Here is a 16,692-nt window from a genome sequence, read left to right on the forward strand (position 1 = left end):
TGCAGACTAGCCATAGATTCATCTGTATATTAAGCTATATTAACTTTTAAAATGATGGCAATTAAACCATTACTTGAAAAGCTGTCACATGACTCAGGCATCTTATTTAATTGTAGACCAATCTACAGACATCTATCTAAAAAAATCAGCAGTCATACAACAGCCAACTGACGGCAGTTGATTCAGAATTCATCACATTTCATGAACAGTCCTAAAAGCCCTGAGTTCAGTGTTTTATGCTGTTGACAATAATATTTTATTACAGTGATTAGAGCATGCTTTATTAGTGGTTTAGTGGTTTGCATCATATCTATCCAGTAGACTCCATTTTATTCATGCGAATGGATCCCTTAGCTAATAGCATTATAACATTATACATTTTCATTGCTTTGCAGATGACACCCAACTCTATCTATCCATGAAGCCAGATAACACACACCAATTAGTTAAACTGCAGGAATGGCTTAAAGACATAAAGACCTGGATGACCCTTAATTTCCTGCTTCTAAATTCAGATAAAACTGAGGTTATTGTACTCGGTCCTAAAAATCTTAGAAATATGGTGTCTAACAAGATGCTTGCTCTGGATAACATTACCTTCAGTAAAACTGTGAGGAACCTTGGTGTCGTTTCTGACCAGGTATGTCCTTCAATACACATATTAAACAAATATGTAAGACTGTTTTGTTGCATTTCCACAATATCTCTGAAATTAGAAACATCATTTATCTGGGTAACTTTGGATACAGCCAATACAAAGTCAAGCTCAGGCTTCACTGTTGAACATCAGTTACGGCAGAGGATGCTTTAAAACATGTATTGTTGAAACATTTATTCAAAGTTTCCCTGAATGTAACAAAAGGAAAAAGGGACAGGTCACGTTCTTGTGTACTTTCAGAAAGATTGGATTTGGCATTTTCATGGTGCTTTTAAGGACAGGCTGACGGTACACACCTACCTCTACAGATTTTCCCTCTTTGTCAGCTTTTTGAGAGGAAAAATTGGCTGAAGCTACAGCAGGAGATTCAGATTCAGCTGCCTGTTTTGTTTTTCCACCATCAGAGTTTGAGTTTCGGACCGTTCTGGCAGCTCATATAAACAGACCGCAGATTGGAGAGCATCGGGTTAAGGTTATGTACACTGGTCTGAGGTCAGTGCATCAGAAACCTGTGCCAGCAGAGACAGACTGCATCTGTTGTGTTAATGCTAATAAGCATACTACTGGTGAGATGTTTCAGAACTAGCATGACTCTGACTCAATTTGGTAGAAAACAGTGTTTGCATGTGGGACTGTTTCAAATGTCTTTATTCATGTTGCCAGATGAAAAGAGACAGAAAAGCAAAGAAGTAAACAAACCCATTTTTTAATAGACTGCTTGTGATAAAAATGAGCTCATTATCGCCTAATGAGGCTGATTCCTTCAAAAACTGTCTGACTGACTCTTGGCCTCGTATTTTCATTCAGTTAGGAAGTGTAGCAGACAGACGCACTGCAATGTGCTAAGAGTTTTGCAAGCTACAAATGTGTGTCACTACACCATTTATGGATTTTATCTGCTTTAATCAGATGATTGATGTCACTCAGGTCTATTTTCAGCAATTTTGTACACTCATTTGGTCACTTCTGAATGTTTCTTTTAGCATAACAGATTTACTTCTTGGTCTTCAGATTATAAGATAATAGGAAGCTACTTACTCCTGCTTGAGAAACAAAATATATGTAGTCAAACAAAGTCACTTTTATTTGTGTAGCTGCTTTGCAAAACAGCAGGAGTTAACCCAAAATGCTTTCCAGCTGATTGTACAAAAGAAGCATACAGAATAGATAGTGACAGCACCGAATAGCTAGTGCTAAAGACTTTGAAAGAAACGACAAGAGAAACATGACAACCACAAAATGTAAAAGCCACAAAAACATGGTGGCAAATAGCGTAAATAAAGGAATACACTATAAAACAAAATCGGTACAAATATGTCCCGGTAAGGTTCTTTCTTTTCTTTTCTGAACAGTAGTTTATGTGCATTTCAAAGCAAAAAGAAAAAAAAAGAATCGTTATATGTAACTAAGTGTAAAGTAAAAGAAATCTTTAAAACTACAGTTCAGTGAACTGTTTTAAGATAAAGAAATTTACAGTATTTCATTTATTTATCTATTCTTCTATACATTTTAACCACACATTTAATTGTACCATTTAGGAAAACCTTTGTTAGAAGAAAATTACAAACATTTGTTTTTTTGTTTTTTAACAGTGTAACTTACTAAATGTAAGTTAAATGTAAACAGAGTCCAGTAACTTAACAGAGTAACATGAACTAAGTAAAAATAGATGGCTTTTAAGACCTAATTTAGCATTTTTAACACCTGGACTGGACTTTATGTGGACTGTATGCAGACTATTGCAGAGCCTGGGGGCAAGCACAGAGAAAGCATGGCCACTTTGGAGAGATGAGGACTGAGAAATGTTGGTAGGAGGATGACCTAAGAGACCTGGAAGCAGAACGTATAGTCAGTACATCTGTAATATCATCACTGTGTTACTTATCCATTTAAAGCATAAAGCAGCATTTAAAAAATAGTTTATAATACAGTTTCATAACATTTTAAAACCATTAGTGTATTTCACTGCCAGCCCGTAGTTCAGCTAAAAGAAAAATGTATGTGTTGTCTTTTCTAAACTCTAAAAAAATAAAAACTTATTGTATGACTTCTCATAAGTACTTATTTGTACCCTTGTTGTGTACCTGTGGTGACAGATTTTGTACAACCTTAATATTATGGTACAAAAAATGATATTAAAAAAACCCCAAAAACTTCAAAATCTGACATTCTTGGCGGTGGTAGGGGTGTACCCATTATTATTATTATTATTATTATTATTATTATTTTTTATTTATTTTTTTTTTTTTTTATTATTCACACACTTAAAATGGCCATTTGTGCTGCAATGTTTTAGTCTTACTGTCACCACTTACCCTAACATGCATGTCATTTGACTGTGGGGGGAAACAAGAAGAAGAACGGAACGAGCTGAACCTGAAGCCTATTTGCTGAAAAAGATCTCAATTCTGCACCTTGCTGCCAATGTACAAGACTAAAATAGAATTAAACTTATATAACTTATAATTTGTTCATGCACGTCTTTAAATGTATCACTCTAAAAGCTAGGATCTATGTACCTTTTACTTCATAGAGTACATATTTAGTTACTTGACCCTCAAAAAAGGTTCATATAGTAACTTGAGGGCCAATATTTAGCCCTACAGAGTTTGTGTGTTTGTATCTGTAGGGCCAAAAATGGACTTTTACTATACCTATTTTTTGACAGTACAGTGAAAAGCCTAGCACCTGGGTTTTGAACCATTTCAATCAAGAAAGGTTAAAAATGAAAAACTGTTTTAGATACTTTGCCTGAATATAATAAATGTTACACATATTTAGCGTCATTCTTTGATTCTTTCTTTGTGATTCGCATGTTGCTCAGCTGCCCTTCCCTACCTGACCCTCACCATTTATCCCGGCTTGGGAAGCGGCTTGTTGCCCGCTGTGGCTGGGTTGCCGCTTTCTTTAGGGGTCTGTGGTGAACTCTAAAGGGAACCGCCAAGTAGAGGAAGAAGATATGAAATGTCACATTTATTGTTGTTATTTTTATCATTAGGGAGATAAATATGCTTAAGGAGGGGTAGATTTTTGTTGTTGTAGCAGTTGCTGCTTGTTTGCATCACCCACGCACGATCCCTCATTTCTCAAACTGGGATTTTTTTGGCTTCGGTAGGAACAAAACCTAAATTCTAGGCTTCAAATCATCCCTTTGGAAAATGCAGAGGGATCACAGGAACACTACAGATGTGTTCTTTCTAGGTTAAGAAACTCTCTTAATGAGCTGCTTGCACTTTACTGCTTTAGGAAGGTTTCAGAATGATCTCAGAAAATTCCTGGGACGGTTTCTTCATGGGCAATGATTTAGCAGTGAGTTCAGTAATATAGACCAATGCCAATAGGCACTTTCCTACATTGTTGTTGAGCCGGTGAAATTAAAAGAAGAAAGTCTTTTGTGCAGGTTTGTGCAAAAAACACGCAGCGGTTTTTGTCAGAAAGACACAACCACCTCCTCCATCTCGCCCTCCAAACATAAAATAAGCTCTTTCATATGGAAATGGACTAATTGATTTCCTAAAATCCACATTAAAGCCGTGTATAATTGTGCTCACTGTTTTGGAGCAATTAAAGCAGAATTTTCCCAACAGTTAATGACTATTATGGGATTTGCGTAATTGAGGCCCCGCTTGAATAAGCTTTGTTTGGGGTTTTTTTTTCTCGCAGCAGATTCTGGGCCTCAGCGAGAGCGAGTGGAAATCCACTGCAGTGTCTTAACACATGAGCACACAGCAGTGGGAGTCACAGCTCTTTGACCTTTGAACCTGGTGCACACAAAGCCATTCACACTCATGACCCTCACAATGTCTGCACACATCACACTCTTGGTTTCTCTGCTTGTTTGAGCTAAAAAGAAACAGTTTTCAGGGCAAATCTGACTTCACACTGTAATGTGACATGTGGGGAAGATTTGGTAAAATGAGTGAGATGGCAATACGTTTTTAACAGCATATATTTATATATATATTTTAATACTATATCCTTTGAAAAGGTCTTGGAACGCAGTAAATGTTGATATGTTGCTCAGTGTGTTAAAACATTCACCTGAAGACTCCTCGTGCTGTTCACCTTACTAACAAACACTAAACATTTTATTAAAATTGTTTTCTACTTTTTTTGAATGTTTTTGTTTGCGCTCACTTGTTATCGACAGTATAATAACTTTTTGTGATAATAGCTTTTCCTAAATACTGTGCGGATGTGTTCATGCCTACTGTACACGCATGTATAATTTGTCTGTGGAGAGGTTCACAACAAAAAAGCAACGCAGTGTATTGTCAGGAAGGGGATGAAGGAGGTGTGTGCTATTGCAGACAGCAACTCTTCAAGGCCAAAACACAAAGAACTCATTCATTCAGTCATATGTTATCTCACGGGAGCAGAAATGTGTGAAAAGCCTCCATCACAGATTTCAGAGAGAGGAGGAAGGATCCAAATGCAAGACGCATAAAGTGGACGAAACTTTACAGTAGACGTATAATTAGAGCAGGGCGATATGACCAAAAATATTTATCACGATATACATTTGAAAATTTGCGATAACTGACGATATAATTGACACTAGACAAAATACTTTACAACTCCACAACTTTATTAGTGCAAAAAAAACCTCATCAATGTATTTTCACTTAAACAAGCAGCTTTTTTATGTGCATTAAAGTTATATAAAAATGTAACAGTGCAAATGCAAATTCCTTGCTGACAGTTTAACCAAAAGGCATTTCCAGTGGAAATTGGCCGACATATCCTCAGCATAACCATGTATAATATCCACAAAACTTAAAAAGAGGTTATACACACACAATACGGTAATATAATGTTGATAGCCAGTACGTATCACTCCGCGAGGCGTCCTGCCTACGATAGCCGTAATGCTCCGACAATCCATCGAGCGGTGCGGCTTTGTAGCTTAGCAAAGTCGCTCGTGAAATTTACAGATCGAGGCAGGAATCGTTTGAGGTCAGTAAACACAACCAGAATTCATACATGAGGCACACGGGATTATAAGGGGCACTGTCGATTTTCAGAAGAATCAAAGGATTGATTTTTAAGTGTGCAGTATTTTCCAAACAACACGGTAATAACAACGGCCCGCTAGCATGCTCTACCAAAAATAGTGCTTTGTTGTGTATCTGACGGACGAAAGCTAAACCAGTTCCACACCACTGAAGTTGCAGCTTTTTTACAAACCAATTCTGGTTCATCCGTTTCAATCAACGATCTGCTTACGCCCTTCTCATTCTGCATCGCCGCCATGTGTGTATGTAAACAAAGGCACTGCACATGCGCGTTTTACCCATATTCTATCGTGATATTTCATTTTCCTATCGTTGCCCAAAATTACACCGGTATTACCGTGAACGGTATGATATAGCCCAGCCCTACATATGATCAATTTCAATCCAAAAGACAAAACAGCAATCATCAGTAACAACAGCACAACTAAGCAGTGGTTCCTGTTTTTTTGAGATGCTAGAGGAATGTTTCTGTTTTGTGTAGAAGCACATAATAAAAAGGAATTAATTGAGACATAAATTTATACCTAAAGTTTCTCAGCACAGTGTGAAAGGTAGGAACATTACTCATCACAGGTATCTGAGTTGCACTTGCCCATCTTTGAAGCTTGTGCATCAAGCTATATGCTACACATATATAACAGAACATTCCTGATCATGTGACTTTAATATCTGACTTTAGTTACCACATTTAAAACTTGATATTGAAACAGGATGAGGGAACAATGTGGTCGAAGCGATCAATATTACGGGACGCTTAGATTTGAACTCAGTATCACACGTCGACATCCACAACTTGAGCAGCTGCTGCAGCTGCCACTATAAGGAGACAAATGATCAGCATGCATCATATGATTAATAATGCTCTCTGCTTCTTTAATGTTTTAGAAAGTTCATCATACCAACTGAACAGAACAAGGTCCCACCTTTTCAAACCCTGCTTTTTACTCCTGCCACCCTGGACTTACAGAGTTTGATAAGGATACCAGTAATATTTAACATCCTTTCCAGATATGAGCCCGTGCTCTTGTAACTTAGTCAATAATTTACAATAATTAATATGGTCAAAAGCTTTTGATTTTGAGGAAGCACATAAATATAGTTGGGTTTTGCCTGTTATACTTGTAAACATCTTATGTGCACAGTTAAACTGTCTTTAAGTCAGACAGAGGTCATACTTGTAAAACAAACGCTTCTGACAAAAAGGCAAGAGGCACAAACAAGAACGTTAAGAATTACTCTTAAATTTCTCTAAGAGGAAATCAGGTGGTATTAATTATAAATAACACACCTGCCTCCTGCACCCCGTCCCCTTCATTTACAGTATGATCAGTATTACTCTTCTGGATTCATATTTCATGGTAAATTTGGAAGTTTACCTGCTTCATCGGTATGAGAGGCCAAATACGAGCGCTCTCTCTGGCCAAACTGAGCTGATTATGGCTAAGTGCCGGTATGTGTTCTGGCTCAGCAGGATCAAATGTGTTTGTCAGATTTGGCTGTTTTTAAACTTATTTATCCTCTGAATCTGTTGCAGTTTGCAGCAAAAGGGCAAACGATCAAAGAGTAAATAGGAGAGCAAAGATGGATACTGATCATGTGTGTGCCCTCTGTCCCATCTCAGCATCTACGGCTGCCCGCTGGCCAAGAAGAGGAAGGCTCTGGAAAAACAACCGCTGGAACCGGCTGCCAAGAGGAGGCCCTTCCTCACCTCCTGCCCGGGTGAGTTGGAGGAGGATGCTGGCAGCTATGGCAGCTATGGGAACGAAGCCATGGAGGTGGGGCAGGAGGGGAAGGAGCAAGGGGAGGTAGTTGAAGAGGACGAGGAGGAGGATGAAGGGGAGAGGGAAGGAGATGAAGAAGAAGAAGAAGAAGATGGCGAGGTGGAAGACGAGTTCTCGGAGGACAACGAGGAGCAGAGAGAAGAAGAGGAGGAGGAAGAGGAAGAAGAGGAGATAGAGGTGGAGAGAACAGATACAGCAATGGAGGGTGAGCAGGTGGAGGAAGAGGAAGACGGGATGGATGAGGAAGAGGAGGAAGACGGCTATGACGAGGAGGAGCAAGATGATGAGGGAGAGGAAGACGAGGAAGAAGAGGAAGAGGAAGAGCAGCGTCGTCAACAGGGTGAGTGTGCGGTTTGTTACTTTAGTTGCTTGGATGAGAAAAAGATGAAGGACACGAGCCACGCCATAGTTTTGCTTTGGTTCATGCAGATTAAACGAGTTGCTTTTCAGGATCTGGAGCTCCAATCAGGAAGAAGAGTTTATTGTTTCAGCAGCCACGTAGCCTAATGTATGACTTCAGCTGTTCATCAGTTTGAGGCCTTCATTGTTGTGTTTTTCATTTCACAATCTGCCAAATGTTTCCATTTAGTGACAGGTCGAGACTGCCTAACTGCCAAATGGTCTGAAGGTCACGGCCATTCCAAAACTACAGCATTGCCACACAGTGATTTTTGATCCTCTGAATCTTTTAAAAGCCTTGAGTACATTATGTGATAAAATTCCCAAAATTCTAGAGAATTTGTTAAAATTTCAGGTAATAGTACAGGACACAATACAGGACACAGTTAAAATAACTAAAAGTGAATTTTTTTAGGTTGAATGCAAAAGTCCACAAAAGTCCACAGGCTTAAATCCATGAATAGCAAATGTGGACAAAGACTAGATCACGGAACAAACAGACAACCAACAGAGTGTAGACAGGTCTATATAGACTCTAAGGGTAATCAGAGAAGTGGGAAGACACAGAGGAGGAGAGAAGAATACTCAAGGAGAAAGTCTATAACTAACACAAACACCTAACACACAGAAAACGTACAAAATCCACAAATTATAAATAACACCTAGGAAACTGTCGAGACTAGTAAAAGAGAGAAATCAAACCTTGAGGAATAGTTAAACTCAAATACAAATAAAAATTCAAAAATACATGAAAGTCAAGAACCAAACTGATCATAAAAACACAAAAAGAATTCAAAATCCCAAACTCAAAAATCCTGTGTAATACTAAAATCCCTTTAGTATTTTAGTATTATTATTACTAAAATCCTTTTAGTATTACACAGCTTTTCCAGTCCTTTGTTCCAACCTCTATAAAACACATTGCCTGTTTCAAAATGACAAAATGAGTTTATATTTGTAAAAACGCTGTGAACTTTTTCACATTCAACAGCTGATGTGTTGTCCTTGTGCTCTTTTCAATTAAATATAGAACTTAAATGATTTTCAAATCACGACTTTCTCTCTTTAATTTAACACTTCGTCCTTACACCTTTGGAAATGGGGTTGGAGAATAATCAACACTTGAGTCATTTTTAAAAAAGGAATGTACAACAGTGTCATGCTAGCAGTTAAATTCATAAAGTGAACTGAAAATCAAGGTGGAGTGGCAGGTGGTTAAATGAAAAAGTACTGTAGTGAATAACTGAACCACTGCTGATGCATGGTTTATCAGTATAGCACATTTCAACAACAGGGAAATTCAAATTGCTTTACATAGCATACAAAAGGCCTTGGGATAAAACAAGCAAAACGAGACAATGCAGATAAAAGAAATTAAAAGACAAAAGAATAAAAATTTGCAGTTAGGGGAAGAGCAACTTTTTGTATTAATCAAAAACTGCAAGAACTGATTCAGATGTCGAGTAGACAAAGACTGACAAGCTGCAGACTAAAGACACATACAGGGGAGTGAAAGACAGTAAGACACAGGTGAAGTCAAGATTATGATTATAGGAGAAGGAACAAAGGAGAAAGCAAAGAAGGAGAACCTTTAAAATAAAACAGGAAGTAAGTTAAAAAAAAGGTAGAAAAACCCAGAGAGCACATGAAGGAAAAGACAGGCTCAACATTAAAACTAAGCTTAGAACAAAGCAACAGAAAGAACACATGGGCTTGCTAAACAAATGCTGTAAACATTTGTTGTTGTTGCACTTTTCATGAAACCGGTGCTTCTGGCCGGGACATGCCTTCAGTGTTGTGTGCCAGATATTCTGCGAGCACTGCAGCTCGATCCGTGACGGGGCCACCGTGTTTGTGCAGATTCGTGGAACTTTTCCAACCTACAACACGTAAAGATGCCAAAAAGCTGTCGAATTAACAGATGGATAAACGCAGCAATGTCGCAGATATTCAGGTCTTGTTCTGTGTCGCGCTGATGTCCACTTTTGCATGCGGTTTGCAGAAGGAGAGGACTAAGTGATGAGTGCTGCTGAGGAGGGTTTGGTAGACCAGATGCTCTGCGCTCTCCCTCCCACCTCGCTTCCTTCTCTCCCCCCAAACACCCCCCGTGTCCTCAATCGCTTCTGACAGTGCCTCACGAATAAATGGGAGAGGAGCTCTGCTGAGTTATTAACTCCCTCCCTCCCCTCCTCGTTTGCCTCCTCGTCTCGGCGGACGTGTCACATGTGCTCTGCCTCGGTTTCTCCTCCTGAGGATATTTATGGCTCCTGAATCGGAGCACCTCACACGCCTCCCTTTTCAATTTCTCTGCTCTCATTCGCCGCCTCTGTCCCCAAAATCAACAGCGAGGCTTATCGGAGAGAGCGACACTGCCGCGCACCGCTCTGGGTTGTATGTTTTTTGTGAGTAAACAGTGGATCATAATTGGGAGGGATGAAGATAATACAGGCGAGAATATAACAGGGGAAAAAAAGAGTTCATCAGCACTGCTGACATGATTAGAGGATAAGGGTTTCATTTCCACTTCATCTGCAGGATTTTGATTCTATAAATGGACTGATAGTTGTGTTACCTGCAAAACAAATCACTTTCCCTCACATTTTTCACAAATTACCTGCTGTTTATGTTGCGTATAGCGTGGGTTATTGCGGGAAACGTTTCTTGGCTGCATTGTGAGATTCCTGAACAGTATCAAAACAAAGGGATTTGTTTCTTGCTTTCCTGATTGCAGAGAACCACTACAAGCCCGGTGGACAATCAAAGCTCATTCCAATTCAGAAGGACGACAACAACAACAACAGCTGTACCATCAGCGCCGGTAACGGGACCGGAGAGGAGTACGAGAACTACGACGAGCTGGTTGCCAAGTCACTTCTCAACCTTGGCAAGATCGCCGAGGATGCTGCCTACCAGGCCATGACCGAGTCCGAGATGAACAGCAACTCCTCCAACAGCGCCGGGGAAGACGACGATGACGAAGAGGACGACGGCAGCGAGCAGGGCGAGAGGAAGGGTGAGCTGAGCGTGGACTTGGACAGCGACGTGGTCAGGGAGACGGTGGACTCCCTGAAGCTTCTGGCGCAGGGTCACGGCGCCATGCTGCCTGAAGACGGCTACCCCGAAGACACCATGGTGAACGACGGCAGCCATACAAACGGGCGGCCCGGCATGGGAGTCAGGGGTCAGACTGAGGAGAGCGAGGAGGAGGTGTGTCTCAGTAGCCTAGAGTGTCTGAGGAATCAGTGCTTTGATCTGGCCCGGAAGCTGAGTGAGACTCAGCCGTCTGATCGTCCTGTCCACCACGTTCTCCACCACCAACTCCAAAATCCAGCAGACCACCAGGGGGTGCACCACCTGAACAGGTAGATAATCTCTTAAGAGTTCACAGATATGATTTTAAGATTAAAATAATATGCACATTACCTCTGTCTGCCTTTGAAATATGTTGACCTCATTATTGAAACCTTTGGTCATGTTTAACATGAGCATCTACAAGTAAACGAGGAAAAACATAGTAGGTAGCTTTTCAAAACTACATAGATGGTACTGATGGTACTTAATACAGCAGTAACGCAGTAGTTCTTATGCAAGCATGCACGCATGGAAAGGGTAGAGGGCACTCTTCTTCCATAGCCAACGGCAAACTAAAACTTGTAGTCCTTCTGATGCGTGTTTCTGTTCATGAATGGCGGGACAGAGATATCACTAGCAAAGAAAGCATAGATAAAAGTGCTTCCATCACTGGGTGAATGAGGCAAGTTGCATAAAGTGCTCTGAGTGCTCACAGTAGAAAAACACCATAAAAGAACCAGTTTATTAACCATTTACTATCAGTAATGCATGAAGTGTGAGGATTTGCATAAACAGTGCAATGGAAAAAATGTTTTGTTTTCATTTTGGCCTGTCTCCCCCTTGAAGGCTGTCCTCCTGTGCATTTCTGGATCTCTTCCTGTATTCCTTTAATTCTTTGCCCTTGCAGCTGTCATGCTGCTTGTCCTCCACTGACTCTAAATGCGAACTTTTAAGTTTAATTCCATTATGATGCAAAGGACAAACCACAGGGAGCTTGTGGGTAGCTTGGGTTTTGGGTGTGTAGGATAAAGCAAACTAAAGCACTACTCCAAAATTTCAGACTATGCTATACTGAAAAATGAAAATTGCTGTTTGCATTCTGAGCTATAGCCTCACACCGGCTCTCATTTATAATGATGATCCGCAAAATAAAACTCAAGGTGATACAGAAGTCAGACAGTGAAGTATGAAACGTGCATCTGCAGGTGCTCGTTCTGAATATAATGCTCTGCATGGTCCAGAGGTGCACAAAGAGACAGCCTTGAAGGGGAGGTCGGAGACCTTAATCAGTTTTTAGTGGGCACGGTCAGAAGACCTTTGATTTATCTTTATATTAGTCCTTTTTAAATGTGAAAATGTACTTTCACAAATGTATTAAGTATTACATTTTTATAATTATTAAACATTCAATTACAGGTTTCATTTGTAAGGTTGCAGGATCTACTTTTAAAACATAAATTTATCCTTTTTAATATTTGATAACATTTTTTACTTTGACTGTTGAGCATACATTGTATAGGTAGCCTTGCTTCTTAAACTTCAAGGTAGCTCCAACAACAACAGTTCCTAAATTATTTCAGAAAGTTTTTTTTAATAAAATCAAAACTGTAATAAACTTTTTTTTAGAATACAGCTGAACTGGCAAAATTGTGACCCTTCATTCAAGTTCATTTAGTTGAACAAGTTAGGAAATATAAAACATCCTTTTGATAACCTTTCCACATATTCGCATCTTGACTTCAAACATTCAGGTATGACAGCTGCCAGCAGGGTGCACAAGACGAGCCCCGGTCTCTGGAGCGCAGCTACTCCGACATGGTGAACTTAATGAAGCTGGAGGAGCAGCTGAGCCCGGCGTCCCGAGGCTACCCGACCAGCTGCAGCCAGGAGGGCGACGAGGACACCACATCTGTGGCCTCCGACCGCTCGGACGAGACCTTCGACATGGCCAAGGGAAACCTGTCGCTGCTGGAGAAGGCCATCGCACTGGAATCGGAGAGGGCAAAGGTCATGAGGGACCGGATGGCCTCGGAGCACGCGATGCCCCGTCGGGATCACCACCACCATCATCATCGCGGCCACGGCGAGCACAGCCCAAGGCTGAGTAGCGCTGCAGAGGAGCGCAGGTCCAGGATGCAGCAGGATGGGTTGAAGAGGGCGTACTACCCTAAAGGTAGGCAAGGAAAAACCCACACACTGACCCTGTCTGTGTTATTATCGATCTGCACTCGGCAAACTTGGAAAACTATACTGTAGCATATGTCGATTTTCCATGTTCCATGTGTCAGGTCTGTTAAGTAGTTTGGAGCCAACTTAAGGATCTTTTAGGCGTCATTGCTGTTTCGACTTCCAGTGTAAGATGTTGTGTAACATGTTTAAATTGGAAACGTTCCTTCATATCCACGAGGAGTCTTTTCTTCATTCACACGGTCCTGCATCTGGTTTTTCATGCCAGGACTATTTTTACCACAAAAGCCTGGACACTGAGAAACGAATTTAGTTCAGTCAGCCCTCTGTAGCTCGACACGATCACGCTGCATCTGATCAAAATAAACTTCCTAAAAGAAATGTGCCTTTAATTCAGCAGTAAAGGTTATATGGGATGGTAATGAACAGGATTCATTCTGTAGTGGTTTTACTTCCATGTTTCCTCTTTTACTTTTGTAAAACTGCTGTTTTGCTCTTTGTCCTACAGTAAGCTTATATGCCGTGTATGTGTGTAAGCACTTTGTAGCTCCTGTCTGAGAAATAGATATTGCTTGCATTCCTGCTTCTTCTAACCTATTACTATATTCACAAAGTTGTCAAATAATCATGCTTCTCTTTAAAGTCTGCCAGTTTCCCATCACCTTTTCACATCATATTTAACCATAGCCATATTTAACTCAAAAATGTTGACCCCGGGTCAGCAGAGAGGGAGTTTATCTTGTCTGTCTGACTTATTGAAACCCTCAGTACAGCAGCAGCCAGGGGCTATTAGTGCTGCAGCAGGAAAAAAATAATACATAAAAGTAACTTTAATGTCTTTTCCTCCCTGATTTGAGCATTTTTACGGACACTGCTGGACTGAATGAGTTTTCTGACCTCTGGGCTTGGTTAAAATCCGGCTGTGTTATTTCAGAAATGTTGTACATGGCTGCAGACGAGGTAATGGGCACTCATTTTCTGCATTCAGGGCTATACACAATTTGGTTTTTTTTTTATTTTGCAGATGCATGGTTTTCCACTGACAGCAGCTTATGTTGTTAAAATAGGCCGGTGTGGGAACATCAGACGGCCAGCTTGTCAGGCATGAGTAATGGCAATCTGCACGGCCCGTTAGAAGAGCAAATCTCATCTGTGGGACGCTATCTGCGGCCTATTTCTCCAAATCCACTCATATACAACCCCACTACCACTGGTAGGGAGTCGGCACTGTGCGGTTATCGTCCTCACTACAGACTCAGATGGGCTTCAGACTGTTTCATTAGCACAGAGAGAGTCTTTGTTAACCCATAAGAAGCTGTTATTAGTCCAAAGGAAGGCTTTTATTATGATGTCTGCATCTGTGCAAGGACAGCTTCACCAATTCAGCCTGATATTGTGGTTTCTTGTTGGGAGGGGGCCTATTTTGTTCTGTTTGTCCCGACTTAGTCAGTGATTTGCAGCATGCACACCCAAGTGAATCTCATCCGTGCTTGCTAGCTGAGGTAATGAGTTATCTATGTAGGAGGATGATGCTTAATTCGGCATGATAAGCTCTGATTGATCAATTGTTTCTTGAACCAAATGAAGCAGCCATCAGTGGATCCAATATCACACCTACAGTGTTTGCCTTGCTAAACAAATCTGAGTTGTGGGTGGTTTTTAAGAACCAGGCTACTGGCCAAATCCATGAGCCATATACGGTCCGTGTTCAGTCCTTTCATGGCCAAAAACTGCTCCGACACTTGGACGCCGATTACCTGTTGACTCAACTCCACCTCCGTCTAATTTTCGCTGCCCCTTGTCTTCACAGACTCTTCCAGGGGAGAGAAGAAGGAGAGCAAGTGTCCGACTCCAGGCTGTGACGGAACCGGTCATGTGACGGGGCTGTACCCGCATCACCGCAGCCTTTCTGGGTGTCCCCACAAAGATCGTGTTCCACCTGAGAGTAGGTCCCTCTGCTTGCATGTTGTGCTGCATTGACAACACAAACTCAGTAGCACTCTGACAAGTCATTTCACCCAGAGCGGTATTTCAGTCTTTTGGTGGGGGTGGCGGTTTCATATGTGCAGACATTTCTCAAAGCGCTCTGGAGGCAGGAATCACCTTATTGGTTGAGTAAAACATCAGATGACAAGGACACGTTTGCTGAATCTCCAAACCGTGGCCTGAATAATAAAAGGTACTTTTATGCAGTACGTTTTTAATGTTCTGCTCTATAAAAAGAAGGTTTTCCTGAAAATCCTGAAAAATGATCAAATCACTGATCAAAACATTCTTGGCTACATCAGAAGCACTGAAATATCGTCATAACCTCAAATGTCTGTGTAGATGCTCATCATCCAGGCCACAGTGATCTTAAACCTGGACTTTAAGGCAGTTGGACTTCTTTTCAACTTCACAAAGACATCTCACCGTTTTCCAGAGAGGTGTCTTAACATACAAAGGAGTCCCAAGTAATTAATCTGATGATATTAGTCACACTTTGGCTCATAAGAGGATGAACTACATACATGATGACAGGAGAGGTCAGCAACTCCGGTAACCGTAGACAATAAGATTCACTAAACACAAGCTATCTGCAGAAAAGGTTTCACCAGAATAATAAACACAGTTATTAATGAATAAATATTCTGTAGTATTTATAAATTAATGTGTATAAATGTATAAATAACCACATGTAAGCACTACATAAATCTGTAATTTGTCATCCTTCTGTGTTAAGATGTAGTTACAATATTTTTCGAGTTCAAAATAAACCACTGAGGTGTCAACAGTGACCAACGGTTATCCCATAATAACTTGTAATGAAAAGAAATGGTGACAAAAAGTCTGAAAAGCCAACATGGAAAGAAAGAAATCCAATAATGAGTCTAAATCTTAAATTTAGTTAAAAAGAAGTAAAAAGATTCTCTGCGTCTGCTATTCACTGCCACATATTTGTAATACAACATGGATAATGAGTTCTAGTTTGTTTGATGCTTGATATGACTACAAAGTTGGCAATAAAGGGAGCACTTCAGTGTCACAAACCTCTTTTTTCTGTTGTGTTACATTAATGAGTGAGCTGAATCGTGTTTATTTAGCTGCGCACTTTGAGGTTTTACTCATGCAGTCAGATCATTTCTGCCTCTGAGAGTGATATAAGACTGAGAGCACAAAAAACATTTCACATCAGACATCTACCCCCAAAATTTGTCTTTGGGACCAAATGGAAATAATTTACTGGTCAGAACTGTTTTTGTTTAGTTGTACTTCCAATTTGAGGAGATTTAAGGAATAAATGCTGACTTCAAATGACTTGTTAGATGGATTGTATCACAGTTAAAGTCGGACAGTGCTGGCAGTGTTGGCTGTTCACCATCATGCATCTGTCCTGCATGAGTCTGCATTTGTGTTCTGTCGTGTTGGACGTGTTAGATAATGTGGTTTTAACTTTGTTATGATCACGAGAACTTGTGAACGTCTTGTCTAATCATCATGCGCGAATGAGCTTGTTTAACACATGTTTGATCAACTGAGAAGGTAGACCTTGATTGCTGCCAAACTTTATCAAAGGGTTTTGAGTTTCAAAACCAACTGC

General features: G+C 40.5%; 1 protein-coding gene across 10 annotated transcripts in view; it reads left to right on the plus strand.

The window, feature by feature from the left end:
- Positions 1–16,692, plus strand: part of myt1la (myelin transcription factor 1-like, a) — an 88,382-nt gene that overhangs the window by 36,472 nt on the left and 35,218 nt on the right. For 9 of the 10 annotated variants that reach the window (XM_005929886.3, XM_005929887.3, XM_005929889.3 and 6 more), the window contains 4 exons: positions 7,295–7,794; positions 10,585–11,215; positions 12,677–13,098; positions 14,923–15,057. In XM_005929886.3, the coding sequence (XP_005929948.1) occupies positions 7,295–7,794; positions 10,585–11,215; positions 12,677–13,098; positions 14,923–15,057 (1,688 nt within the window). The remainder of the gene's footprint in view (positions 1–7,294; positions 7,795–10,584; positions 11,216–12,676; positions 13,099–14,922; positions 15,058–16,692) is intronic. The other variant, XM_042224044.1, reaches the window with a different exon arrangement.

Source organism: Haplochromis burtoni, unplaced genomic scaffold (assembly GCF_018398535.1).
Source record: "Haplochromis burtoni strain Fernald_Lab_line unplaced genomic scaffold, NCSU_Asbu1 Contig_126, whole genome shotgun sequence".
In the NCBI taxonomy this organism is placed as follows: domain Eukaryota; kingdom Metazoa; phylum Chordata; class Actinopteri; order Cichliformes; family Cichlidae; genus Haplochromis; species Haplochromis burtoni.